The sequence below is a fragment of the Eumetopias jubatus genome, unplaced genomic scaffold (assembly GCF_037043125.1).
Source record: "Eumetopias jubatus isolate StellerSeaLion01/CBP00866 unplaced genomic scaffold, mEumJub1_p1.0 scaffold_16, whole genome shotgun sequence".
NCBI lineage: Eukaryota > Metazoa > Chordata > Mammalia > Carnivora > Otariidae > Eumetopias > Eumetopias jubatus.
This window is the reverse complement of record NW_028274822.1, coordinates 88,309,553-88,337,158: the sequence shown is the minus strand read 5'-3', so window position 1 is coordinate 88,337,158 and position 27,606 is coordinate 88,309,553. Positions and strand designations below refer to the sequence as shown.

The 27,606-nt window shown below is 59.2% G+C and overlaps 1 protein-coding gene across 12 annotated transcripts in view; it reads left to right on the top strand.

Annotated features, from left to right (window-relative positions):
* NCOR2 (nuclear receptor corepressor 2) overlaps positions 1–27,606 on the top strand; it is a 182,412-nt gene that overhangs the window by 99,565 nt on the left and 55,241 nt on the right. For 11 of the 12 annotated variants that reach the window (XM_028092423.2, XM_028092422.2, XM_088019535.1 and 8 more), the window contains exons 15-17: positions 13,937–14,076; positions 15,375–15,547; positions 17,513–17,575. In XM_028092423.2, coding sequence (XP_027948224.2) covers positions 13,937–14,076; positions 15,375–15,547; positions 17,513–17,575 — 376 coding nt within the window. The remainder of the gene's footprint in view (positions 1–13,936; positions 14,077–15,374; positions 15,548–17,512; positions 17,576–27,606) is intronic. The other variant, XM_088019534.1, reaches the window with a different exon arrangement.

The window sequence follows — 27,606 nt, the reverse complement described above, 5'->3', positions numbered from 1 at the left end:
TTGCGTTAGAGCAGGGTTTGGCAAGCTATGGCTTTTAGGCCAAGTCGGCCCACCGTTTCTTTTGTGAATAAAGTTTTATTGACACACAGCCACGTCCATTCATTTCCATATTACTGTGGCAGCTTTTCTCTTATAGCAGCAGAGCGGGGTAAGTCATGACAGAAACAGCAAAGCCTAAAATATGTATTGTCTGGTCCTTTCCAGAAAATGCTGACCTCTGAGTTGGAGAAACAAGGAGCTGGTTTTAAACAATGTTTGGCAAATAATGGTAAAGATGGTGGGGTTCTGTAGCACACAGGTGAAAAGGGGCTTCTGGGTGATCGATCAGTGCTTGGGAGACAGAGGGGATGGATTCACTTCATTTCCAGGCTGTTGAAAATCAGCTCGGGGCAGTACTGGGAGCATGTGACTGCTGGAGGAGGTAGGCTTGCACTGTTGGAGGAGGGATTTGGGCTGGACGGGCAGACGGCTTTGGGGCACTGCTGTAGGGTGCTGCCTGGAGCTGGTGGAGGTGCGTCCTTCCTGGGGCCTTTGGCCTGGGGCGCCCAGGGGAAAGTGATGCAGGCCAGGAGTGGCGGGACGCGGGATGAGAGGGTCCTGTGGTTTTCTCCCTGACACTGGCGTCTCCCCTTCTCCGGGCTGGCCAGGGCAGGGGTCCTGAGGCGTGGCTCTCAGCCATCCCTGGTGGGGTCCTGGCGCCCAGTGTGAGGCGCTTCGCAGTCGAGTCCCACAGTTGGGTTCTTAACCGGCATCCTTCTTCTCCTCTCTTGCCTTCTGGGAATTGTGCTTCCGCACTGTGGACCCACTTTCCTGTTGGCTAAGCTACATGTAATTAAGGGAGCAAATTTGTTGAGAGGAGAGTAAGTAACCCCTCACTGCAGTCAGGCATAAATGGTTGGGACTGAGTGTTGGTTCTCCTTGGCTGGGGCGTTGAAGGGTGGCTGTGTCTGGTTTGTGGATAGGGTTTTCCTTGAGCATTGTGTGGCCACAGTTGACCAGCCTGACTGCCCATCTAACAGATGTGTAAAAGCAAGTCTTACTGGTTTGGAGCTCCTTAATTTCAAAGACCCAGTTGTGCTGTTTTGTTTTGTTTTATTTTATTTATTTATTTTTATTTATGCATTTTTATTAACATATAATGTATTATTTGTTTCAGGGGTACAGGTCTGCGATTTATCAGTCTTACACAACTCACAGCACTCACCATAGCACATACCCTCCCCAGCATCCATCACCCAGCCACCCCACCCCTCCCACCCCTCCCACCCCCCAGCTGTGGTGTTTTAGAAATGAAAGTGCAGTCAGGAATTTTCTAGACTGAGAAGCACAAACTCAGATAAATTCCAGGCAGGGAGCATAAATATGCTGAGGCATGAAAGGCAGTAGGGAGTGGTGGGGACTGTGGCAAAACAGAAGGGGAGCTAAAGGCCTTTAGGTTTATTTAAAAACCATCATCAGAGATCTGTTGAGCACCGACTGTGTGCCAGTTCTCCTGCTTGTCTTCCTAGTGTGTGTGCCCTCACTCACCCCCCTGCCTTTGTGGGATCACTGTGGGTAGGCTCATGAGGCCCCTCCAGGTGGCTGGGCTAGGGGCTCTGGAGGAGGAAGGGTTCTGACTCAGATGGGGAGAGCCATGTCTGCATGGAGGGAGATGAGGACTTGTGTGTGTTGAGGTCATTTAGGGAGGGGGGGTATCCCCGGACAAGTCCCGGATGGGAGGGTTGGGGGTGTCAGCTCCTTCATCTTTGGTGTCGGCTGCCATGCCTTTTATTCTGTGGTGTTAATTCTGTTTATCGGTTATTTCTGTGCTGGGCACAGGGAGCTCCTCGCCGGTTGTATAGACCAGAGTACGTAGGTGGTTCCCGGATAGCATGCCGGCGGTCTGAGAGTCTCCACAGAGCAGGGGCCTTCAAAAATGAGGTAAAGGAGCGGCTCCTCAAAGGACAAGAACAGAAGTGAGGGTGTCCTGGGCAGAGGGAACAGAAGGTACAAACGCACTGGGGTATGAGACAGCATAGTGCCCTTAGAGTCTTTGGAGCAGGGGTCTTAACAGCTTCCAGGGTGTTAAATGAATGAAGGTTTGGAGACAGATCTTCTGCTCATGTTTGATGAGTCACTAGCATTGTTTCTCTACTCTGTGGAAGACAGAAGTACAAATGTGAGGGTACATGGCCGCTCACACTTGACCTCAGCTTCCGTGAGAGGCAGCAGGGAGTGGTGAGGCCTGTAGCCGACTTCGCTTGTGACCTGGGTCCACCCCTGCTGACGTTTGGCCAAGTGTCCTCGTACTGCCAGAGCCGATTTTTGAGGATGAGTTGGAAATCTGGATTTATGTGGAATTGCCTGAGTTTTCCATCTTAGGTTGCATGATGAAAAACAACAACAAAACATTGACTGTATAGGCCAAACAACTCCGGTTTGCCCTTTTTCTTTTTAAATTAAGTTTTTAATTATAATGCCAGTGTAATTAACATGTTAGTTTCAGGTGTGCAATAGAGTGATTCAGCAATTCTCTGCGTTACTCAGTGCTCACCATGGTAAGTGTGCCCTTAATCATATTTGCTCTCCATCTGTCCTCGGCCCCCAGTGTAAGACCTCTGGATTTGAGAATGGTAAGGCTTGGGTGGTGGAGGTAAAGAGGGGATCATGTGTGACTGGGGGCAGAGGCCAGAGCACGCAAGGCTGGGGCGCTGGGGAGCCCTGGAATATTGTATAGCAGAGGAGAAACATCTGTTTCCTCTTTTTGTCTGCGTCGTCTTGGATTAGCCATAGTGTCTGCACCGCTTCTCCGGTGAGGTTTTGCTCTCTGCTCAGGCTGGTGCCTCAGGCTGGGGCTCCCAGGATGGAGAAAGGATGCCTCTGTGTTCTGTCTCTCGCAGAAAGATGGAAGAAAGCAGGGCGGGAGGCCCCTGTCTCCTGGGAGCGGGGACACGGCTTGGTGGCCTTCCCCTGCCTCTCATCAGCTGGGGCTGCTGGTGTGCTGGCGACAGAGATGCACACACACATCCTGGAAGGACTTCTGTGCCAGGCAGACCCACCGCCCTCACCACTGCCCACTGGCCCTGTTCATAAATACGGAATAAACGGGTCAACCCGAGTGTTGCCTCTGGGGCTGTAAGTCTTTTCTCTGCCCTGTGACAGTGAAATAAATGGCAGACACAGGTCTCTCAGCCCCTCTCATTAATCTGAGATGCAGTTACTGATGGGGCCCGAGCGTCCCTATTTCTGCTTCGTTTTATAAAGGCCGTGATCCTGCTGATACGTGTCACAGTGAGGAGGGCAGGGGTTCCTGCAGCCTGGCACGGGAGGCAAGTCAGGCTTGCCCCACCTTCCTGGGTCCCTTTAGTTTTGGAGGAAGACGTAGGTTGTCTCAGCCAGTATTTCTTGGGGAGACGCTGGGAGGCCAGCGAGACAGGGGAGTCCTATCAAAATTGCCAGGCACTGGCCTTGTGGCATGATGGGACAGCGATGCTGCTGGCCATTCACTCAGCCCCAGGACCTGTGTGAGGGGTCGGGTGCGTTTTCACTCAGAGCTTTATCGGGGGGAGGTACTGCCATCATGTCCGCTTTATAGGTGCTGGGAGGTGAGGAACCTGCTCTTAGTGAGTGGTGTATTCAGGATTCGAACCCAGCACAGTCTGCCGTCGGAGCCCAAGGGGAGACCCTGGTGATCCCATTTGCCACCTTTTGGCCATGTGGCTCGTCTTTTGGAAGCTGTCCCTCACTGACCTTGTAGGGCCTGGGTTCTTTGGTCTGTGTAGGCCCTGCTGCGTCAGGAAGCAGATGGACCTTGCTGTGGGCGGGATGCGCCCCACTGATCCCCCATCTGCATCACGCCCCCAGCCCCGTCTGGGTGTCCCATCTCCACTCACTGGGAATCTATTCCTGGCCCCACGTGCACCTGGCTTCTGGGAGGCCTGCAGCTGGAAACTCTTCCCGTCTCTTTTAGTTCTTCTGTGCTCTGGGAGACATGGAGGGCTGTCTCCCCCTCTCTGGCTGTCTTGCAGTCTCTCTTCGCTCCCCCAGCCCCATGCATGTCCCCGCCTTCTTCCAGGTGGCCAGTGGCTACAGAGGCTATGGTGCCTGTCTGTGATTCCCGTGGCTTGGGGCCACACCATGGCTAAGGTTGGCCATGAGGGGCCTCTCAGCTTCTCAGCCCAACAGGTGCCCCTTGGTGGGCCCTCCCCACCAGGTGTCAGATGCCCAGGATTGTGTGTTCATCTGAGGGCGTGTATGGAGTGCCTCCTGCATGTCAGGACTAAAAGTTCTGCCTTGGGAGCCAGATCAGACCGTGACCTTTCAGGAAGCTAGGGCAAAGGCATCAGCTGGGCATGGCTGTCTTGACACCTCACGGACCGTGCTGTCTTCGCCCGTGCCCGTCTCCTCACCATTCTGTCTCAGTGGGTCCCGGGCTCAAATCCCCGTGTCTGGGGAGGAGGCGAACCCGCGGTGCTGATGGCAGGGAGTTATTCTCCCCAGAACATAGGGGACACCACCACCTGCTCCTGCTGCAGTCAGTGTCCTCAGGCTGTCCCCTTCTGGGGTTCCAGGCTGAGTCACGGACCTGAGACAGAGCTGGCGTCCAGCTGAGGGTCTCCCAGCTGTCACTAGGAGGGCTTGTCAAAAGTCAGACTGCTGGGCCAGGCTCCTCCTCGGGGCCTGAGAGCCCGCATCTCTAACAGGCACCCAGCAATACTGGCTGCTGGTCTGGACCACTCAGAACCTCAGCCTGTGGGAGGTTTACTGGTGGTGGTGGTGAGGGGGGGTGGGAGGGGCGGGGGAGGGAGCAGGCTGGCAGAAGGGGAAGTTGAGGCATGGTGCAGGCTCACTGGCAGATGGGGGTGGGAGGAGATGATCCTGAAGGGGAGATGAGCGGAAATGGCCCTTCTGAGGTGTCCTGTGGTGGGCAGACAGGGCCAGGTCTCAGTCCACAGGCCGTGCATGGACAGCTGGGTACACTTGCAGCAGTGGGGGCAGCAAGCAGCTTCTAGAAGGGCACCTGGCCAGTTCCTCCGGGGGACTAACCCTGTGCGTTTTCGTATTTGCAAACTATGCTTCCCAGTGGTCATGACCTTCTCAAATGCTTAACCACAGCGTGTGAAGCAAGACGTCACTGCGTCTGCTCAGGTGACACCCTGTCCTGTCACACCCTCATCACTCGCCCTGTGCAAGCCATTTGTTTACCATGTTGACGGTCACATCTGAAAGCGTGGATGGTTACAAAAGTGGAACATAAAACTTCTTGATGAAAAGCAGCAGTCATTGGGTATCTCTGGGCGTAGACCGTCAGACGGCTGCCCCGAGAGAGGGGAGGGCCCCCTGGCATCCACGGCGCGGGTGCTCAGCCCTGGAGGCCAGGCAAGTGCGCTGGTTGTTGGGGCACCAGGATCACTTCTGTGTTTAACAGAGGGTGCCATCCACCTTCCAGAAACTTCTCCATATTCTGACGGAGGGAGATGCAGGCCAAGCCATAGATTTCCAGAATGCCAGCCCCTTCACTCCCACCCCCGATGGAGCCCACACACCTGAGCTTTGACAGGTGGGAGCTGAGCCCCCGGCTCCTGGACCCTGGCCCGTGAGACCCACCCCTGAGTGGCAGGCGTGCTTGGGGGCTGGGCCCAGGCCCGAGCATCCTCTCTATGAGGTGAATCACGGGCTGAGGCGGATGACGGTACAGTGGTTATAGTTCATGATTCATGGACAGAGGGGCTGCATTATCCCAGCTAATTGAAGAAGCAGAGCCCAGGAATGCTGTGGTCAGTAGTCGGCCTAACTATGCAGGCCGTCGGGGAGCTGAGAGTGCGAGGCGGAGTTGGGCCAGGCAGCAGGGCCCATCCCTGCTGTGGCTGTGATCGAGGGGCCCTCCAGGCGATGGGGGCGGGGGGCGTGCCGTGGAGGGGGCGTGTCCCCGGGGGTGAGCGCTTCCCTGGGCAGCTGGGGCTCAGCCTGCTGGCCTGTCCCTGGGGCGTCTGAGGGGGATATGCAGGGGTCCCACGTGGCCTCCTGCCGTCTGGCCTGCACGTCCTTGTGCTCCGTGGCTCTTCTCTGTGGCCCGGTCCAGCTCCCACCGCTGACCACTCACTGACCGCGGGCTCCTGTGTCTTCTGGGTTGAGCCCCCTCTCGCCTTCTTGCCTCCCTCTTGGTGTCCCACCTCCCTCGACCCCCACGTGTGGGTCTCTGTATCTCTCCCCCTGTGCCTTCATCCGTGGCCCTCTCCCCTCCCCACACCCACGCCTCTCTGCCTTCCTCCCCCTCTCTCCCCCTCTCCCTGATCCTTCTTCCTGCTCCTCTGAGCCTCCTCTTCCCGCTCCTTGCCAAGGGACAGGTGACCTTGTTCCAGTTGCTGAGGCACTCCAGAGGCTCCCGTGCCTGGGGCAGCTCTCCCGGGGGACAGCATGACCTGGAAGGCCGTTCCAGGACAGGCCCGGCCAAGCGCAGTCCACGCGGGGAGGGGCAGCTGCTGTGCAGTCGGGGCTGGCTCCCAGGGCCTGGCTGCCCCCCCTTGGGCTGAGGAAATCACTTGAGGGCTCCCCCCAATGCAGTCTGGCAGGGACGTGGGGCAGGCCAGATATGGCCACACTGACCCCGGGTGGGGCTGTGTTTCTCTCGGCCTGCTGGGTAAGCGTGGGTGTGCGTGTCCTGAACCACGACCTGGAGCCCAGATGGGCCTCTAGCCTGGGGGTCTATCCGACTTTCCTGGGCGGCCCAGGCCTATAGGAGGTGGCGCTTCTGCGCTGCTGGGGGCATGCCGGGCTGAGCCAGACTGTCTGGATCTAGGGCTTCAGTGAGCAGATGTCTCTGATTCCTGCCCAGGAGGCGAGAGACCTGTGGGAGGCCCCTCTGGACCTGCAGCCCCCCAGACATATTCCAGGGACCACTGTTCTCAGGAGGGTGGGTGGTCTCCTTCCCAGGAGAGGCCGTACCCCAGGGAGCGAGCAAGCTGGGCTGCCGTTTTGGAAGAAGACAAACATGGCCTTCTCACGGGCCATGATGTGGGGGCTGGGGAGACCTGGGTCTCTGCCACTGCTGTCCAAGGCATACCCCATCAAAGGCATAGAAGGACATGGAAAATGTGAGCCCAGCCCAGAAAATGTGAGTGTGGAGCATTTGGACCCTGGGAGGGGGTGAGAGGTGGGGGGCTGACAGACCCCACATCCGGGCATCTCAAGCTGGGCTGCCAAGAGTCAGGAAATAGTTACCAGAAGAGCAGCATTTGTGTGGGTCTGTGCCAGTGTGGGTCACGGCAGGAGGGTCCCCCTTGGTCTTGACTGCTCAGGGAGCATCCTGGGTGGGTGGTGGCCATGTTGGAGACCTTTGTGTCATGACTTCACATTGTCCCCATTCTACGTGATTCCACAGTGAACAAGACAAACGAGCTCCCCAGAGCGGACAGGTCCGTGTGGGAGGTGGACAGTGCGCAAGTAAATTAGCATGATTATTTGAGGTGGTAGTAAGGGCTACAGAATGTCAGGAGGTAGCTGATGTGAGGGAGGGCAGCTTTTAGGGAGCTGACCTCAAAGGCTCCTCTGAGGAGGTATCATTTGGGCTTAAACTTGAGGGATAAGAAGGAACCAGCCAGGCAGAGTTGGAGGGAGAATCCCAGGCAGTGAGTGCAAAGGCCCTGAGGTAGCAATGAAATGTGGCATCTTCCCGGAGGCAAGGGGGAGGGAGCGGTCCCAGGGGAAGTGGGTGAAGTGAGCAGGGGCAGGCAGGGGCTAAATCCCATGGCCTTGTGGTCTGTCAGACCACTGATTTTATTCCCGGTGGCAGGACAGGATCTGATCGACGATTTCAAACAGAGCGTTGGCTGCCACAACCACACATCTCCCTGCAGGCAGAACAGACGTCATGGGTGTGTGTGTGTTAAATGCTACTCGGGTTTTGTTGGCACATCTGTTTGCAGGGGAGTGCTGGGGAGTGTTTAGCAACCAGCCTTGTGGGGGCGAAGCCCCGATTTGTAGCACGTAACAGTTGCCGCGGTATAAATACTCCCACCGTGCCAGATCTAAGCTACCGACGTGATGTCACCAAAGGTGGAGCTGGGAGGGGGCGTGCCCAGCGCAGTATTCTGTCCCACTTCCGCTGTGTGGATGCAGTTGATGTAAATAACCTCAAGAGCATAGATAACGGATCTGTGTAGTCAAATAATTGGGGAGTGATGCATCTTGAGTACTTCTTACCTTTGTTTTTATCATAAGTTCTTTAACTGTAAGGTCATGTAGTTAGTTTTTAGTAACGGCTGTGTTTAACAACTTTTCTGCAAAATCCTTGAAAGTTGAAGTCTGCTCTCTTGAGCTGATCTGAGCCAGTTCAGCACACCTCTGTCTGGACTCAGGGGGCGTCCCCTGTCTGTGTTTCTCCAGGAGGGACAGATGGACTGGATGAGGAGGGTGGGAGCCGAGGGGTCAGGTGGGGGCCGCCAGGACCAGAAAACTCCGTTGTGTCTTACCTCTGCCCCCTGACCCCAGTTCTCCCCCCTGCCTTGGGCTCCTGGGCCCCCTCGTCCCCACTGACGAGAGACGGCAGGTGTCATGAGGACAGAACCCCTCTCGGGGTTTGCTCACTGGGGGCGCATGGTCGAGTGGCTGAGATGGTGCTGCCGGCAGCGCTGTGCGGCACGGGGAAGCTCTCACGGCACGTTCCTGAGGACCTGTCATCTGAGGATCAAATCCCGTCAGCTCTCACTGGACTCTAAGCCATGCCTCCCTTGGTCGGCTGCCGAGTTGCCCTTCAACATGGGGCAGAAGATGTCATCCCCTGTCTCCCCTCCCTGCCCCCCCACCGCTGACGGGAGCCTTTGGTGGCTGTCCACTGCCACCAGGGTGCCCGCCGTGTGTCTGAGCGTGGGGTTAAAGGTGGCCAGGCTCTGCAGCCATGTCCAGTATGTCGCGCGGTAGGGACAGTGCTCGTGTTCATGTCGCCGTGCCTTTGCCCAGGCAGGTCCTCTCCCTGCAGTGTCCCCTCTCATCCTTGTCAACCAAAAGCCTTTGGGGACTCCGTTCAGAGGCCTCCTTCCCTGTCCCTGTGGGGCAGGCAGAACTGCCACCACATCTGCCGCATGCTGTGACTTCTAAAGTCTCCTCGGCACTGAGCCTCCTTCTGCCCTGGCAGAGTTTCTTGTCTCTGTGAGCTGAGGCGCCAGCTCCGGAAGATTGGGGACCGCATTTTTGGTGGCATGGTGTCCCCCTTATGGGCTCAGAGCATGAATGTGGGGGGAACGCACAGGTGGTGGCATGGTTCGGTTTGAACGGGGGGAGCCTGTGACCTCCCAGCCCCAGGTAGCAGGCATAGCACCTGCCCGTAGGATCTTGCTAGGAAATGCCATGCAACCTGGGGCGAGCTCCCGGACTTCTCTGTGGCCTTATGTCCTGTTCTATAGAACAGAGGTAGTCCCAGGGGCTGTTGGGAGGATTCCGTTAACTCACAGAATGAGGAGAAGGCTTCATCTGGATGTGTTTTTATTTGTGCAGTTTTCCGTGCAGCCCTGGCCTGGGGCTCAGCACAGTGTAGGCTCCGTTGCCGCTTGCCTGTCCTGCACTCAGCGCTCCGGAAGCAGGGGTCCCTCGGGATGGGAACTGATGGCTCTGGCTAACCGTAGATCCGGTCAGGTTTTCCGCAAAGCCGTGCTGTGGTTTGGGAGGGACGTGCCCAACTGAGTACTGGGCATGAAGCCCATCGTGAGCCTGACCGTTGACGCGTCTGAAAAGCAGAGGTAGACCCTTCCTCATGAGCTCCACAGTCGTTTGAGATGGGGGTTTGGCCTCCGGATCTACCCCCGGGTCCACAGGTGTCACCTGCTGCCAGTGGCAAGGGTCCTGGGTGTGTTTTGTGAAACAAGGATCCCTGAAAGCCTCGTTCCTCAGTGTGATCTGGGAACTAGCAGCATCAGCCTCCCCAGGAAGCTGCCTAGAAATGCAGAGGCTCAGGCCCACCCCAGACACACGGAATCTGCATTCCCCCACTATCCCCAGCTGATCCGTGCACGGTCTAGATTGACCAGCAGTGGTCTGGGGCAGGGGTGGGCACATTATGGCTCCTCAGGCCAAATCTGGCCCACTGCCTATTTTGTAAATAAAGTTTTATTGGCACACAGCCATGCCTATTTGTTTACATTTCGGTTGCTTTCAAGTTACAAACCGCGTTGAGTTGAGCAGTTATGACAGAAACCAGTGGACCTGTGGCCGTACAGAATTAACCTCTTACAGGAAAAGTTTGTCGGTTCCTTGTCTAAAGCACGAGTTCTCAAGCCTGGTTACCCATCAGAATAACCTGGGGATTTGTGATTGGTGTGGGCGCGGCCTGGGCGTCAGGACTTCCCAGAGCTCCCCAGGTGACCTGTGTGTGCGGCCATCAGGCAGTGGGAACCTTGGCTCTGAATCGCCCGTGAAAGCCAGCAAATGCGCATCCACAGCTGGGGATGGCCTGAGGTCCAGAGGGGGGGCCGTAGTGGGTGTTCGTCCTCCTGTTTGCTGTCCTGACCATCGAAGGCTTTCGGAGACTGACCTGGCTGCGGGGGCCTGTGAGTTGGGGCCCCGTCTCGCCCCATAAATCTGGAGTGAATGGAGCACTCCTAAATCAGCCCGTTGATCTCCTGCATGCAACAGGAGGCCAGGCAGATGGTCAGTATTGTGCCTGGCGAGCCTCTCCCACTGGAAAACGTGTTTCAGGCCAGGTTGGACCTGGGGTTCCTCCCTCCGTCCCCTGCACCGGTGCCACACAGCTCAGCGTGCTGGGACACCTCTCCCAAGGGAGATGGCGGTCAGGTCACTGGGCACCATGAGGCCATCTGGGGGCTCTGTGCCACGGCTCCACGGCGGTGTTCCTGCGCTGCCCCTCCTCCCCACCCCTGCGCTTAGGGCTTGGGAAAGTGTCCGGGCAGAGGCACGGGTGTCTGACACTGGGCTTGCACACCTGGGCGGGAAGGGATGGGAATAGTGACCAGGCTCTAGCGCTGACTGGGACTCCTGAGCCTCCGCACGAGGTGGGCACAGGTCGGGGGAATCTGGCTCAGAGCACCAGCTGAGGAGTGAGGGGCCCGCCAGGGCAGGCGGAGATGGCAGGAGAGGGGGCTAGGCGTAGCCAGGGCTGACTCGGGCGTCGGCTGGAATTCTGGCACTGCTGTTGACCAGGTTTGTCACTCGACTTCTCTGTGCCTCAGTTTCTTCTGTAAAGTGGGAGAATGAAGGGGTTGGTAAAGGAGGTGATTGCAGTTCATAGAACAGTGCCTGGGGCCTGGCACTTGGATCGATTTTTGTTATTCGTGCTGTGATGTGGATGATGATTCAGGGGTGGGGGTGGTTACCGATCAGCCCAGGCTCAGGTGGGGGCTTGAGGAATCTTAAACGGGGGACAGGGTGGGCTAGGTAGGAAGGGGCAGGGACGCCCAAAGAACCCCCCCCACACACACACACCTGAGGCCCCAGATTCTGGTCAGAGACTCTGAGTAGGGCTTTGGGGACCATGGGACCAGGCCATCAGCTCTCCTCCGTCTGAGACCGTGAGGCTTTGCCTCCCTGCAGGATGGGAACATGGGTCACTACCCTTTCTGTCTCAGGTTGGCTAAGGGCATGGAGCAGGGTAGCACTTGCAGGGTGCTTGGTGTGGTGCCAGGGACAGGCCGCCTCTGTGGATTGAGCCCCAGCTCACCGCTACTCTTGGTTTTTCATCTTCATCACTATCCTTGGGATTCAGAAGGCCAGGAGCCAGTCGATAGAATGTGCGCAGCTCAGTGTCAGGCGTGTAGTCAGCCCTCGGGAAATGCTGGCCTCTTCCTAGCGGGGTTTCTCCAGGATTCTGATGGGGGAGGGCCGCAGGAAGGCACGTAGTTCAGTATGGCACAGATGGCAGACTCCCCCGGGCCTCTGCCCCTATTAGTCAGGAGGCATCGGCGCGGGCTGGGCCCCCGTGGGTGGGGAGTCGCACCTCCTGGCTGTGCTGGGGTGGGCAGTGGTCTGCTTTGTGGAGGATGAGATCCCAGGGCGCTTTGAGGCCCCACCAGGCTAGATCCAGGGAATGATGATAGGTGCCTCCTGGAGGGTGGCCCGGAGTTGGGCCCGTGTGGCCGTTGGGAGGGACAGCGAGAAAACGTTTGGAGTGAGGCTGCCCAGGCGGGGCGGTGTGAGTGCAGATGTAGCTGAAGACAGGTGTTGGGAGATGCCAAGCTTCTTGTGGTCGGAAAGCCCCTGGAAAGCCCGGCGTCAGCCTCCCAGGTGTTGTAGAAGTCAGCAAATCTGATAGGTGGAGACAGTAGCCACACCAGGTGGCCCATGGGGCAGGGGACCCCTCCCCAATCAGCCACGCTCGCTCTCCTGCCCTGGAGCCAGGTCCCTGACCCCTGCTCCCCCACCCCTGCCCTCGTCAGGCGAGTGTGCAGAGGGCACGCTGTGTTGGAACAAACCGGGAAACCTCTCTGTCCCTCCTTCCACTGCTGGGACGGACAGCTCCAAAAGAGACTTTGCCTTTTGGGTGTGAGAGGTGGCCACAGCCCCCAGGTGGTGGGAAGTTTATGCTTTAGTGTTTGAGGGGTTCTGGGGGTGAGGGACAGGCTAGTTAAGGGCCAGCCACCGGAAATTGGCAGCAACATGGTGGGGGTGGAGGGGCTGGTCCAAGGCCAGCCATGGTGCCCCTTGCCTCCTCCGACAGAATAGAGGGGGTTCTTGGAGACAGGGAGGCAGAGCCAAGCCAGGCAGGGCCAGGGCGGCTGCTGCCGCAGCTTCAGAGAGCGCAGCGTTCCCTGTGAGCATGCAGATCCACGCTCTGGGCCCGAGCGTCTGCCGAATGCTCCCTGCCCCCGCTTCCTAAATTCCAGCTGCACGAGAAGGTCTAGGGAGGGGGTTGCAGGCCAAGGCAGCCTTGGGTGTTGGAGTCGGACGGGCGTGTGTTCCTGATGCGGAGGAAAGACGCAGGGAGGGAGCGACACCCTGCTTGCCCCCCCTTCTCCATCAGCGTGGTTTTTTTCTCCTTGTCTGATAATCGGTATGACCGTACCCCTGCCACGTGCACAAGGCTCTTCAGCGGCAAGGCTTTTCCTTTCACTTGGCTCATCGGCACGGAAAGATGGTCTGGTTTGGCAGTTGCCTGCAGGGAGGACTTTGGGGTGGCCTAGAGGATCAGTGTACGTTTTAAAAGAAATCAGGCAGGGCAGAAAGGAAGTCGGGCAACCCCTCGGGAAGGAGCAGGCCGCTGTCACTTTTCTCCCCTGTCCTGACGTGGGCAGGCTCAGCGGCCTAGGGTGATGGGGCAGGCAGGCCATACCTGCCTTGCCGCTGGGCAGATGAAATAAGAGCCTTCGGGAGGAGGCTGGTTTGCTGTGAGCCCCTTTCATCTCCTCCCCCTAAAGTGGGGGTTCGCTTCCCCTTGATGCGAGGAGAGCAAGCCCGCTGTTGGCACGAGTGGGTCCTCGACATGGCAGCAAGCACCTTCAAGTGGGCCGGGGCCCAGCACACCCCTCCTGCCCACCCATTCTGCAGATGTGGTGACAGGTGGAGAGGTGGCCTGAGCTTGGTCAGGGGCGCGTCCCCCGGTTCCCCGGCGCTCAGCCTGCTCTGGCCAGCGGCCGGCCAGCGGCCCTCCCCGTGCTCTTGATGGCGTCAGTCCCGCTTTAACACCCACGCCAGACTCCAGTTCGGTGAGGGCGCTCTCATTTCCGCCTCCTGGCCCCGGGCTGAGGTGTAGGCAGGCTGAATAGCCCTGCTTTCAAGGGGCAGCATCCGCACAGAGAGCTCGAGAGCCTCATCTGAGGTCACACAGCCCCCAAACTGGGGAGGCAGGAGTTGAGTCCAGGCTTCCAATTTCTACACCTCGCCCGGGACTCCCGCCTCCCCAGACCCCGTGGGCTGCAGGACCGCAGGCTGTGGCCAGGGCTTGCTCAGCCTGGGTGCGGAGACTCACCTATCTCTGTTTCCCTACCCCCCCGCCCCCCCCCTCCCCCTGCAGCAGCAGCAGCAGCAGCAGCAGCAGCAGCAGCAGATGCCCCGGAGCAACCAGGAGGAGAAGGAGGAGAAGGAGAAGGAGAAGGAGGCCGAGAAGGAGGAGGAGAAGCCCGACGTGGAGAACGACAAGGAGGAGCTGAGCAAGTAAGGCCGCCGAGCCGCCGAGCCGCCCTGGGCGGTGGGGAGCTGCTCCTGACTCCACTCGAGGCTGTGAGGACAGCGGTTTGGCATCTGCCGATTGCCTGCCGGGAAGGGAGGCGCCTTCGGCTCCGTCTGAACCTGACAGCCCCCCTGCCGGAAGCCTGCCCGGCCCCCTCCCTTCTCCCCGCACCCGCCCTTTCCTCCTCAAACCCTCTGGAGACCTCAGAGACTGATAGCTCATTTGAGCTCTACTCCTGAGCTAATAAATCTAGGCAATGACTTTGGAAGCTCTTTGCCTCCTCACCTCCTCCCCCTCCTCCGCCAAGTCTCCCGAGATGCCAGGCGGGGGAAGGGGGATCAGAGAAGCTGGCGGAAGGACTAGGTATGCAGGCGGGCCCTGCCCTCACCTTTAGAATTATCGCTGTCAGCGTGAGCTCTTGCAGATCAAGGCACAGCCTCCCGTGCCTGCCAGGGGCGGGTGCCGAGCACAGCCAGCTGGAGATTCACGCCGGAGGGGGGGGGCAGGCACGGCTTCGTGCCAGGTACCTGGAAGAGGCTCAGGAATGTGGCTTCAGAGAACATCTGGCTTCGTTACCCCCTGTCTCCCAGACGTCCACGCAGGGCCTTCGGGAAGATGAATGGGAGGCGGGGGCGGTAAACCCAAGCGGCTCCACAGTCAACCCTCCTGAGTCGGCTTCTGAGAAAGCCCCAGCCCTGGGTACGGAGGTCACATGCACCCCCACATACCTGGCTCAGCTGCAGAAGCCCGGCAGGAGACTTCCCTTTTGTGTGTGCTGCAAGGCACGGTGGCCCTTGATAATAACTGGCAGCAAAGCGAGTGCCGTTTCTAGAGCCCCGCTGAGCCTCTGCTTTGGGGAGTGAGGTGGCCTTGTGGGTCGTACCCGCCTGCGCCCCATGCACTTAGTGCAGTAGTCTTGCGGTAGCAGCGCGCGGCCCTCTATTGGGCATGTGAGACGGTCTTGCAGACGGCCTGTGTGTAGCTCTCCGTTTCCTACCGGCCCTTAGTCCTTCTTCGGAGAACATAAAGCTGTGGTTTGCACAAATACAGTGGCACTGCGGAGAGCTGGTAGCCGTGGCCTCTCGTCTGGTGCATGGAGAAGGCTTGCGGATTGCTGCCCACCAGCCCTTACCTCGAGCTTTCCCTGACTCCCGGCCTCTGACGGGTACAAACCCCCTGGCAGCCAGCGCTCCTCGAGCTAAAGAAAAGCAGGTCTCTTGCAGTGGTTGTCTGGTTTCCCGACGCAGGCGAAGCCATCCCTGTCTCTCTCTCTGGCCTTCAGGGAGAAGACAGACGACACCTCTGGGGAGGACAACGATGAGAAGGAGGCAGTGGCCTCCAAAGGCCGCAAAACTGCCAACAGCCAGGGAAGACGCAAAGGCCGCATCACCCGCTCGATGGCCAATGAGGCCAATAGCGAGGAGGCCGTCACCCCGCAGCAGAGCGCTGAGCTGGGTGAGTTTCGGGCCGGGGAGGATGGTGGCTTCTGAATCCCAGCTTTAGCTTCCAAAGTCACTGGGTGACCTGGGGCGAGCTCCTAAACCTCTCTCTGCGTCCTCATCTACACCGTGCTTGCTGGGGTGTGGGAAGGGCTCAGTGGCTGTCAGCCCTGGTGATCCCGGAACTGGGAGGGTTCACGTAAAAATCCAGATCGCCAGTTTGGGTTCTGTTTTTTAATCAGAAAATCTGGCCGTGCTTGGCCCCCATTTCCTCCAGGAAGCGGTTGGCACTGAGTAGCCACCACCCCTTTTTAGAAGGACCTGGGCACAGACTGTACCCGTCCCCTAGCCCCAGTAGGCTTCTGGGTTCGTACTTCACTTCTGTGGGGCCTCGGTTTCTCTTGCTCAGGGGACATCCACCCCCAGGTGCTCTGAGCCTCATCCCCCTCCACCTCAGGTTGTGGGGGGGGGGGTGGGGGGGTGGGGGGAAGAGATGGATTGAGTAGCAGTTCTCAAGTTCAGCCACAGGGGGGCAGCCAACGTGTGTCTGTCATCTGTACCATTTTGGCTGTCGAGGGGCCCCACCTTCCCACCTCTGTGGGAGCCCCCCTCCCGGACCTTGAGTGTTCAGGCTGAGGCCCCAGCCTCCAGAGTACCTTCCCAGGGTGGGAGTTGATGGAGGTGATGTTTCGTTCTGACAGGTGCCCCCTATCCCACACCCAGGGTCCATGCCAGACACCTGTTCCTTTTTCCTGGGGGAGATAATTTGTACCCATTTCATAGGTGGGCTGTTTGAGGTTTAGAGAAAAGATGTTGCCTCCATAGTCAGGGAGTTAACCGGGATTCAAACCCAGCCCCCGTTGGCCACAAATTTCATGTGAATCCTGTAGACTTTTGCTGGCTGCCCCTTGGTGCCTAGAGGCCTATGCAGTGGTGGGCCTACCTTCTGGGAAGCTCCTCTTGGGCGCCAGGCTGATGTCGGGGCTAGTCTGCTGGGTGTAAAACACCACCCCGGGCCCTCCAGCGGGCTATTCCAGCACCCCCACCCTGAGCTCAGACTTCATAGCTTCCCTCTGAGGATCCCTTGGGAAGAAAGGGGAAAGTTCGTGAGGTCTCACAGATTGGCAGGCTGTGGCAGCAGGGAGTGGGGGCCATCTCCCCTCTCTTGGTTTGAGCTGTTCCTTCTCGGGGAGGCTGCCCTGGGGGGAGGGTGGGGGCCATCTTCTCTCTCCTGGCTTGAGCTGTTCCTTCTCATTTCCTTCCTGCTGGAACTTCCCTCCACTGATCCGCTGGCCTCTACCAGCACATACTCTGGGCCTGGTGCTGTTCCAGGCACTGAGTCCATGAAGCTGATCCCTCATGTCTGCCCTCTTCATGAGGTTTTAAGCAATTTACAGGGCAAGACCTGGGCTCATATCTAGGGGACCTTGGAGGAGAGACTCAAAAACAGTGCCACAGCAGGGGCCTAGCCAACTCTGTTTGATGTCAAGGGGAGCCACGTCCCCCTTTCTAAAGCTTCGTCCTGACCAGGGGGAGTTGGGGGAGAATATAGCAATCACCCTGTAGAGCAGCATTCTTAGTGAGGGACCTTACAAGCGCCAGGGGACAATTGGCCACATCTGGAAGCATTTTTGATTGTCACAGTTCGAGTGGGGACTATTGGCATCTAGTGGGTTAAAACCAGGGGTTTAACAGCAAAGAATCACCTGTACCGACAAGTCCACGCTCAGATGATGTCCCTGCCCATCCAAAGCTCACATCCCTTGTTCCCCTGACCTTCATGCGGTCACCATGCTTTCAGGTAGGTCACCCTCTCCCCAGCCAGGTGCATGCAGAGATCGTTCTCACAGTCCAGGCCCTGGACCACCTCAGTGTCCCCGCCTGTGAACTGGGCTGATTACACCACCCCCATCGCAGGGGGTTGTGTGGAGGCTGGACCGCCCCTCGGGCTGCTGTCCATGCACCCCGTCTTCCTTTTTAGCTTCGATGGAGATGAACGAGAGTTCTCGCTGGACCGAAGAAGAGATGGAGACAGCCAAGAAAGGTGAGGGCTCTGGGGGCTCTGACCCATCTCGGTTGGCGCCCAGGTCCTGAAGCTCACGTGCTGGGGAAGATGAGGCACATCGGGCCTGAACCAGGTGCTCTGGTGCCGTCTGGAGGGGCAGGCTCTGCTTTCGGGCTGTTCTCAGATCGGTCACTTTGCCTTGGAGTCTCAGTTTTGCCTTCCAGTGGCTGCGTTGTCAGGCTCCACAGTGTGTCCCCGGGGTTACTTCAAGGCTCAGCTCCGAAACGGTGCAGCTCATGCTGTGGACACGGGCCAGTGGACAGCTTCTGTCGCCTCCGGGGTCAGCAGGCTGCGGCCCTGTAGATCCTGGCGGCAGCACACTGGGCGTCTGGGAGGGGAGGCACGGAGCTTGCCGGCAGCCACTGAGGTGGGGTCACAGAGTCAAGCTGGCGTCCCCCCTCGGCTGTGTCATGTCCCTGGAGGTGGCTGGAGGCCACGTGCGGTAGTGCTGACCTCACGTCCGCCCGCAGAAGCCAGCTCTGTGTTCACTGGAGCCGGAACAGCAGCGTCCTTCCCTTCCTGGCTCAGAGACCTGTCTCTGTGCCTCAGTTTCCCATTCCGTGAAGTGGGAGGGGCATTTGTGTTGGCCGTGAGGAACCAGAGATAACGAGCATTGAGGGCCCTGAGGATGGGTCCTGCGCTGCTGGGGCTTCAGCCACGTGGGTTCCCCCATCTCTGGGCCGACTCCTCCCTTGCCCGTGCCCAACGCTGACAGGGAGGCTGGGGCTGGGGGGGCGCCTGACCCCCGTTTACCTGTCTGCTCTCATTTACTCTGATCCCGGCTCCCAGAGGGGCTCTCGTTTCCGTCCCGACTCACAGGGGAGGAAGGGAAGAGTGAGGCCGAGGACGGCCCGGGGCCGGGAGCAAGCCCGGGCCTCCAGCTCTCGTCCCCCTGGCCCCACAGGGCCCCCCCGGGCCCCCCCGCTGACTTGCAGCTTCTTATGCCCGGAGCTCCAGGTCGTGACCCACAGAGGGAACAAATGGCCTTGCTTGTGAAGGCCCCGGGTGCACGGGGGCAGGCGAGCGTGACAGGGCGGCCTCCAGGCCCCCACCCTCCACCCTGGGAAGGGGCTGCGGTGTGGCCTGAGTGCTCTGCCCTGGTGTTTCAGAAACCTCCTAGGAGCAGCCCCAGACCTGAGCAGGCCCCTCCTGCCCTCCTGAGGCCCCAGGCCCCCCTGCCAAACTCCCCACCCTGGAGCAAGGCCGACCAAGGCCCTGGGAGATGAGAGGTTTTCAGCAGAGCAGTGCAGTACGCGGGGGGCCTGGGCACTGTCTCTAGCTGCAGGGCACAGGGGGCCACACTGTTGCTTTCCTCTGTCCTCTGTCCACCGTGTGGTTCCAGGATGGATTGCACCACTAGGTGCAAAGGAGGCTTCCCTGAGAGTGTGTGAGCTTTTCTTTCCCGTATGTAATTTAGGCAGAACATGCATAACATAAAACTTAACTGTTTACTATTTAAAAGTGTACAATTCGGCAGCATTAAGTGTATTCACAGTGTTGTGCAACCTTCACTTCTGTCTAGTTCCAGAACATTTTATCACCCCAGACAGAACCCCGGTGCCCACAAGTGGTCACACCCAGCCCCCAAGGCCTGCCAGCCCCTGGCATCCACTCATCTCCGTTCCGTCTGTGGATTTGCCATTCACATGAATGGAATCCTGCAGTACGTGCTCTTCTGTGTCTGGCTTCTCTCCCTCGGCCTCACGTTTTCGAAGTTTCTCCATGTTGTAGCGTGTGGGCTTCGTTCCTTTTTATGGCCGAGCTCTGTTCCATGGCGTGGAGGGACCCCCCCCCCTCCAGTCCTGCTGATGGGTTCATTCGTCCGTTGGTCCATGGTCATGGGGCTTGTTTCCACCTTGGGGTTATCGTGAACAGAGCTGCCGGGAACATTTGCGGAGGATTGCACGTTTTTTTAACCACGCGTGAGACCCCTGCGTCTCAGCCATTGGCAGCGATACCGCCTGGCACCCCCCCACCCCACCCCACCCGACCCACTGGGGCGGTGAGGAGCTCCATGCGCATGTCCCAGGACCGCCAGCCAGTGCTCCCACGGCCCCTCACCACCCCCCCCCCCCCCCGCCCAGAGTGTCTTCTGTTGTCACGGCGGCTCCATCCCTGGCTCCCTCCCTGTTGCCTGGGAACCGGGAGTTGGCCAAGTTGGCGGTTGTCCTCTCTCTCCCTCTGGGAAGGGCAGATCTGGGGAATGGGAGGTCGGCGGGGATGACTCACCAGCCGAGACGGGAGTGTGCCCCACTGTCTCAAGGTTGGGTCCTCACAGCGGCAGTGAGCTCATCCCGGGTCCTGCCCACAGAGACAGCAGCACGAGAACCCCCTGGGGACTGTGCACGCCAAGGCCCTGCTCAGTGACATTTGTAATAATGCGATGAGCGCCAGCGTGCTCGTCTGCCGTGAATTACAGCAATCTGGACAATTACTGCTCAGGGTGGCTGCTAATGGCTGTGTGTTCCAGGCGGCAGGAGGGGGCGGGGTGGGCAGGCAGGTGCTAGCAGCCCCAGTGACTGCTCTCCAGCATGGGCAGGGGTGGGGAGGCTGGGAATGTTGGGGAGCCCCCCGTCCAGCCCTCAGCAACCCAGGAAGGGACTCAAGCAGCTGTGCTTCAGGCAGATGGCATGCTCTCATCTTGCTCTCCAGGCTCCCCATCGACCCAGTGCTTCACCCTGTGCAGGGCAGGGGTACCCAGAGATGAGGCGGCCTGGTCCCTCCCGTGGGCAGCCCAGGGAAGCAAGCAGCCGGCTGTCCCCAGGGTCTTGGGGGTGCTGAGCCTACCTGGAGCATCCCAGAAGACTTCAGCAGCCTGGCCTGTAAGGTTGAGCTGCAAAGGACCCCCCGCCCCCTACCATCCCCAGAGAGAAACCAGGCCTTTTAAAAGCTCTGTGACTGCAGGCACGTCTGTCAACCTCTCTGTGCCTCTGTTTCCTCATCAGTCTGGTGGGAATTAGAATATCGCCCACTGTGTGAGTTTCCTGGCGCTGCCCTAACAAGGCACAAACAGGGGGCCTTAGAAAGAACAGCAGGGCGCTCTCTCCCAGCTCTGGAAGCCGGAGGTCCGAGGTCAGGGTGTGGGCAGAGCCGCGTTCCCTCTGACTCTAGGGAGGAAACCTGTCTTGCCTGTCCAGCCTCCGGTGGCTGCCTTGGTCCCTGGTGTTCCTTGGCTTGTGGGCACATGGCTCCCAGCCCTGCCTCCCGTCTTCACGAGGTTGTCCTTCCTCTGTGTGTCTGTGTCCAAATTTCCCTTTTCTTATAAGGACCCACCCTCATGCAGGACCATCTCGTTTTAACATGATCCTATCTGTGAAGAGTCTTTTTCCCAATAAGGTCACCTTTAGAGGTGGCAGGTGGACATGAAATTTGGAGGGAACATGGTTCTGTGAAAAACGAAACAAAGCCCAGAAGAGCTTAGGGCAACGAGGTATCAGGCACGTTGAGGGCCCCGTCACCGTTTGTAACTCTCACGCGTCCCTGGCCTGTGACCCTGGCCGGCCCCGTCCCTGTCGTGGCCCCATTTCCCTCCTACTCCAGCATGTGGCTGGGACGCCATCTCCCAGGGGCATCGTAAGGGGGGCACGAACCATAAATACGCAATTCTTAGTATACAGTAGGCGCTCAGAAGCGGTAGGCCCACAGTTCAGTACAGTGACTCTGGAGCCCTTCATGCTGAGTTCAAGCCCTGGCTCCTTGTGCACACACTGGGGACATGGGCTGGAGGTGAGTGACCTGCTTCGTAGGTGTAAAATGACACATGGAGGTTCCACAAGGCCAGAGAGAGTTCCCCCGAGATAGGAGCCCTTGGGCTGGCGCCCAGAGCACAAATGATAGTGAGTAACGCTACGTGGTACTTCTCAGTATTCCTGGGTGCGAGGCAGGTGCTGTTCTTAGTTCCTTTATTCATATTTGGAAATCAAAGCTCAGAGAGGTTATGTGAGCTGTCCCAGGTCACACAGCTCTTAATTGGTGGAGCTGGGGTTTGAACCCACATACTCTGGTTACAGAGTGGGAATGGGGCTGCTGTGAGGTTTGAATGAGTTCGTCCATGGGCTTGGCTACTATTAATCAGATAAGGAGGGGCGCCTGGGTGGCTCGTTCGGTTAAGTGTCCCGACTCGATTTCAGCTCAGGTCCTGATCTCAGGGTCGTGGGATCGAGTCCCACGTTGGGCTCCGCACTCAGCAGAGAGTCTGCTTAAGATTCTCTCTCTTCCTCTTCCTCTGCCCCTCCTCCTGCTCTTGCGTGTGCACTTGCTCGCGGGCTCTTTTGCTCTCTAAATAAATAAATAAATAAATAAATAAATAAAAATATTAAAAAAAAATCAAATAATGAGGGAGGGAAGAGCATCTCAGCAGCAGGAACAGCGCGTGCAAAGGCCTTATGGCAGGGGCAGTGTGGGTGAGTAAGAAGATGTTGAAACACGGCGTGAGGTGGAGAGAGGCAAGGGATGGAGAGGCTCTTGGGACCCTGGCCTTACCAGCTGTGGGATGGAGTTTGGCTGTTACTCTCAGAGCATGGGGAGGGGGTGGGGCAGGGGACACAGAGCTGCAGGGTTCTGTGTGGGCAGGTGGGCACCTTCTCTTCTTGTGTGCATGGAGTCAGGGCTGCCTGCCCCGGGGCGCACACCACAGAGGGACTGAGCATGTGCAGGAAGCAGCCTCCCCAGGAACCCGGCAGCTCCAGGGAGCTGGCTGCCCGCCCTCAGGCTCTGCGCCATGCTGGGCAGGAGGGGCAGGCCAGGCGCTGGGCTAGGATGTGAGGCTCTAGTTCCCCTGGGAAAGGTCAGCCTGGCCTGGCTCTAGTCTTGACCCAGCTGTGCGGGAGGCCCGGGGCTCTGCTGGCAGCTCCTCTTGGTCCCCAGCCTCTCGTCTCTGGTGGGCAGGGCGGCTTCTGTGGAGGGGGTGGGGAAGGCCCTGCTCACACCACTCTGGGCCAGGAACAGGCGCCGGCCTAGCTCCATGCTGCCAGCCCCTCCCTGGCCTCAGGTGGCCCGCCTGGTAAGGGGAGAGAGGCAAGGTGAGCCACCCAGAGTGGAGGTGGCCCCGGGCAAGCCTCCCAGGCAGGGTGGAGCTGAGGCCGACCCCAGAACTCTCTTCAGTAACCCTGGGCCTGCAGCACTCGGGCCCCCGCCTCCAACCCCCACCACTTAGAAACCACTAATGGCTTTGCACCTCCAAAGTGCTTGTTGTGCACACTGGCTGGTTTAATTAGTTTTTACGGATGAAGAGGCTAAGGTTCAGGGAGGGGAGGTGTGAACCCCCAGCCGCGGAGCTTGGAAAAGCAGGCCCTCCCCACGTACGTGTCAGTCGGCAAAGCCTCCCGCCGCCCGTACTGCAGGGACCGCAGAGAAGGAGCCGCCTGTGTGCTCTGCCTGGACCGTGGCGCGCGCCGGCGGAGGCTTGGGACCGGGCGCGCGGTGCAGTGGTTAGTGCACTGGGTTCACGCGTGCCAGGCCACCTCCGGTGCAGGGGTCAGTGAGGACCCAGAAAGGGACAGGGCCAGCCCTCAGTGGGTGCCTGAGGGAGGCTGACGTAGGGGGGTGGCGGTGGCATCAGGGCCGTTCGAAGGGACAGTGCGGCTCCTCAGGGCTAACGTGGGTGGGGAGCCGCTGCCATTCTTGGGCTGTGATGGGAGGAGTCACATCTTGGGCATGTTGCCTCCCAACCTGGATGCTTCTGGCATGTGATGGTGCAGAAGGAAGAGAAAGTCGGGTTTCTGCACGACCTTGGGGTGGAGGGGGCGACCAGACTCAGGGGCGGGCTCCACACCCCTCTGTTGCTCCTTGTCAGCCCCCTTGAAGATACAGTGAGGCACCACCAGCTCACTTCGTTCCCAGGAGAAAAATCCGCTCGTCTGCGTTCAAGCTGCTGACTCCTCAGGGACAGCACCTGGCAGCTTACACAGCAGTGCTGATGAGCGTTTTCACGTGGCAAGTGCTCACCGGTTTGAGCACTTTGCACGCATTACTGTACTGGCGAGTGTTCCACATGTGTGGACGTACACGTGTGCACGCACGCACAGGCACACACACGCACTTGCGCTATGCAGACGAGAAAACCGAGGTCCGGAGGGCTGAGTGATGAGGCGGCACGTGCCCAGCGGGTACTGGAGCTGCTCCGCCCCGGGAGCGCGCGCTCTGCTCTGTAGGAAAACCTGATGCTGAGCATGTCACGTGGCCTTTTCCCAGCGTGGTAGACAAGGCGACGTTAGGTCACACACAGGTGACTTCTTTTCATCTTAAGTGTCTCCTGGATCGTGTGTTGGGGGGAGAGGTGGCTATTTGACATCCTGTGGATGATTTGTGGCTCTCACTGCTGAAACTGGGGCTTATTTTTTTAAAAGCATAGATGGAAAGAAAAAGACGGGTAAGTCAAAGTTCAGGCACGAAGTTGTCTAGCCAGGATCCTGACGGGATTTCAGGATTGGCCAGAGTTTTGGAAGCTCTGACACAGAGTCGGTGCCCAACACGGTTGCCAGCTGAATGGTTGAGTCCGTGTCCAACCCACCCAGGGCTTGGGGTTTCTGAAAGAAGGAAGTGCCGTGACTCAGGACTAAGCCGGCTGGATTTTTCCCCCTCTCCTTCGACAGTGTTTTGGGCAGAAAATTTTGTTTCATAAACTGGAGTTTCTTTTGGAAAATGGCAGGAGGGGTGAGGATGTGCCCCTCTTGCAGGCGGCCTCTGCTCTTCATGGAGGGAACAGGACGCCTCAGGGTTGGAAGGGGTTGGCTGGGGTCGGTGAGCCACTGGGTTTCCTGGAAGGGGATGCTGGTTTTCCAGAGAGAGCAGCTGTGTGTTCCCCGGGACGCAGAAGGATGGTGGTGTGCCCCCCTGGGTGCTACCAGGGCCCTGCCTGCCCTGTTTGTTATGTGAACTCACCGATGGTGGGCCGGGGCGGGGGGCTGTTGGTGTGGGTTCATAGACCCTGGGGGAGCAGCTGCCTGTGGCAGGGACCTCGAGAGGGAGCCAGGCCAGGGACAGGACAGGGACAGAGGCCTCTGTGGGGGCTGAGTCACTGCTCCCACAAGAGCAGTTTGTCACGGGCCCCCGCACAGTGCACGGGAAGCTTCCTCTGACGGTGACCAGAGGAGCCAGCAGCCAGGCTGAGCCCCCCAGGCCACGGTGTTGAGGCGCCCTTCCCACTGCCACCCCTGCAGCCACCCACTGCTCCTTTCTCTCCTTCGGGGCTCCGAGTATGTGACTCAGACCTCCTGGCTTGACTTCCTGTCTTGGTCAATTTCACTTCCTAGTTCCTGCCTCCTGACTCTTCAGAACGAAACTCTTTCCTTAGAAATTAGAAGTGGGGTCGGGGAATCCAGACCGCAGGGGACATTGGGAGACACGGCCATCTGGGCACAGGAGTGGAACACTTGTGGGAATGTCCCTGGGTGTGAGAGATGGGCACTGCCACCAGCCTCATCTGGTGAGAGTCCAGGGCACCCTGCTGGGATAAATATTCAGCCCCCCTGTCAAGAGCTCCTTCCTGGGAGCCTCAGGGAGGTGGCACGGGTGCCATGGGACACCCAGGGGGGCCCCCAGACCCAGATACACGGGGAGTCTGGAACTTTGTTCGTTTGCCAGGTGCCTTCTGCATGCCCAGCAGTTACGGGTGCAGAGACATGACAGTCAGTGAGCAGTGGAGCAAAGGGGCTAATTTCTGAGGGCGATGATGGCAGGGTGGCTAGGGGGATGGCTTTAGAGAAGCTGGTCAAGGAAGGCTTTTCTGAGGAGGTATCACTTGAGCTGAAGGAGGACAGAGGCAGATTTGTGAAAAAGCCATGCAGGTAGAGGAAACAGGTAGTCCTGGGTCACACTCAAGGGCTGGGCATAAAAGGTCCCAGCGGCTGGAGTGGGTGAGCAAGGGGAGAAGTAGGGAGCAGGCTGGCCAGGTGGGTGGCGCTGGTTCTGCAGGGCCTCGCGCGCCACACTGAAGCCTTTGGATTTTACTCGAGAGGCATGGGTCATCACTGGGAGATTGGCATTCTAAAAGCTCACTTGGACCTCCCTGCAGGGTATGGATTGAGGGACGCAGGCAGAAAGTCCTAGATCCCTGACATGGTTGGGATCCCAGGATGAGAGTTGGGTGCACAGGTGCGTCAGGGATGCCTGTCGTTCCTTGGGTTTCCATGGGCAGGACGTGAAGGCTGAGGGCTAAAGGGACAAGCAGGTCAGTGACCCTGGAGTTGGAGAAATCGGTCATGACCTGGATCTGGCTCCAAAGTTCAACCCCGTTAACTTTCAAACTCCCGGGAGCTGCCTGTGACATCTCTAGCAGGTGTTTATACGGATGCAGGCTGCTCTGGTTGTCAGGGGTGTCTCGGAGCGGGAGGAAAGACGCGGCCGTCGTCCCGAGACCATCGGGCAGCAGAGAACTGTTTGGGGACTCCACACCCTTCCCCCAGCCCTCAGTGGTTGGAGGTCTCATTTGCACTGGGAAGAGGCTCCTCAAATCCTGAGCTTCTTCCTGGAATGTGAAGCCAGGCCCGCCCATCCATAGACCAGCGGGTGCTGGAAGGAGTGCACAGCCCCCTTCCTGTGGCCCCAGACCTCCAGAGTGTCCCAGGGAGGACCTGGCAGCATCAGGCCGGGTGGGGGGCAGGCCACAGGTGGCACTGGCACCAGGGAATGACAGCGGAAGAGGCTGTTTGCTCCCCGTCTGCTGGGGTGGAGAAGCTCTGTTTTTCTGAACCCTCATCTGTTCTTACCACTGCTGCTGACGCCGCCACCGCCGCGGATGGGGAGAGAGGGAGGGGGAAGCCAGTGCCAAGTTGGCCCGCCCCTCCTGAACCTGGGCTTCTGCCACACTCCCCCGCCCGCCCGCTCCCGAGAGCCTCCGTCTGGAGGTCACATTCAGCCCTGACGACGCGTCTCGCTGGGTCAGGCAGCAGGAAGATCCAGCCCAGGCGCACAGCAAGGCTGCTCGGGGCACTGCTGCCCCGTCAGGCTTGGCTCTTTGGAGTCCGCCCAGCAGGGGCGTCCGGGGACTGGGGGCTCCCGGCCAGCACCCCTTGCTGAGTGTCTGTTCAGGGTGCACTTGTGCCCGGAGGAACCTCGGACACGGTGCACCCTGGTGACGCCTGGCACGGGGCACGAGCACACAACTGACAAGTTCCCGCCACCCGCCCCCATCGGCGAAGGGCACCTCGCACGCCCGCAGCTGCGGGGGGGGGGGGGGACGGTGTCAGGACTAGCAGCGCGGGGGGGGGGGGGGAGCGGGTGGTAGGAGCCCTGGGCCACCAGGGGCGGGCCGTGCGGAGCTGCTTCCCCGCCCTTCTCCAAGCCAGCCTCCGCCCGCCTGCCTGCCCTCCCTCCCCTCCCCTCCCCTCCCCTCCCCTCCCCTCCCTCCCTTCCTCCCTCCCTCCCTCCCTGCCGCCGCCGCCGCCGCCGCCGCCGCCACCACCACCGCCGCCGCCGCCGCCGCTGTTGGACAGAAGGATGTGAGGCAGAGCTGAGCCGGAGCAGACGCCAGCCACAAGCCTGCTCCAGCCACAAGCCTCGCGGAGCCCGCACCGCGGCCGCCCAGCCTCCCGCCTCCCAGCCCGCTGCTCCCAGCTCCACTCCCTGGAGCATCCTCCAAGCCGTATGTTTCCGGAAAACTTGGCCGAGGGGGAGACGCAGATGAGAGGATGTGAGTGAGGCCCCAGGAGGGGCTTGGGGTTGCTTTGGGTACTGGTGACAGGGAGCTGGCTGTGGCCAGCAGGCAGGGGACTCGGGAGTTCTGCACCCGTGGGACCTCATCCCCACCCTTTCCCCTGGGGCCCCTTCCCCCCACCTTTCTGGCTGTCAGGCTGGGGCCCTTGGGGAGGGAGGCAGGACCTGCTTGGGGCAGGCCCTGGGGGGATCTTGGTTGGTGCATTCTCAGAGGTGCTCTCTCTAGCTGGATGGGCGTTGGGGGGCTTTCAGCTGGGTCTAGTTTAGGTGGTCTGCAAGGCTCGGTGAGGTCTAAAGTGCTTGTCCCTGTGCCCGGTGCGCTCAACCTGGGGAACAGGAACCAGAAGGGGGCCCTG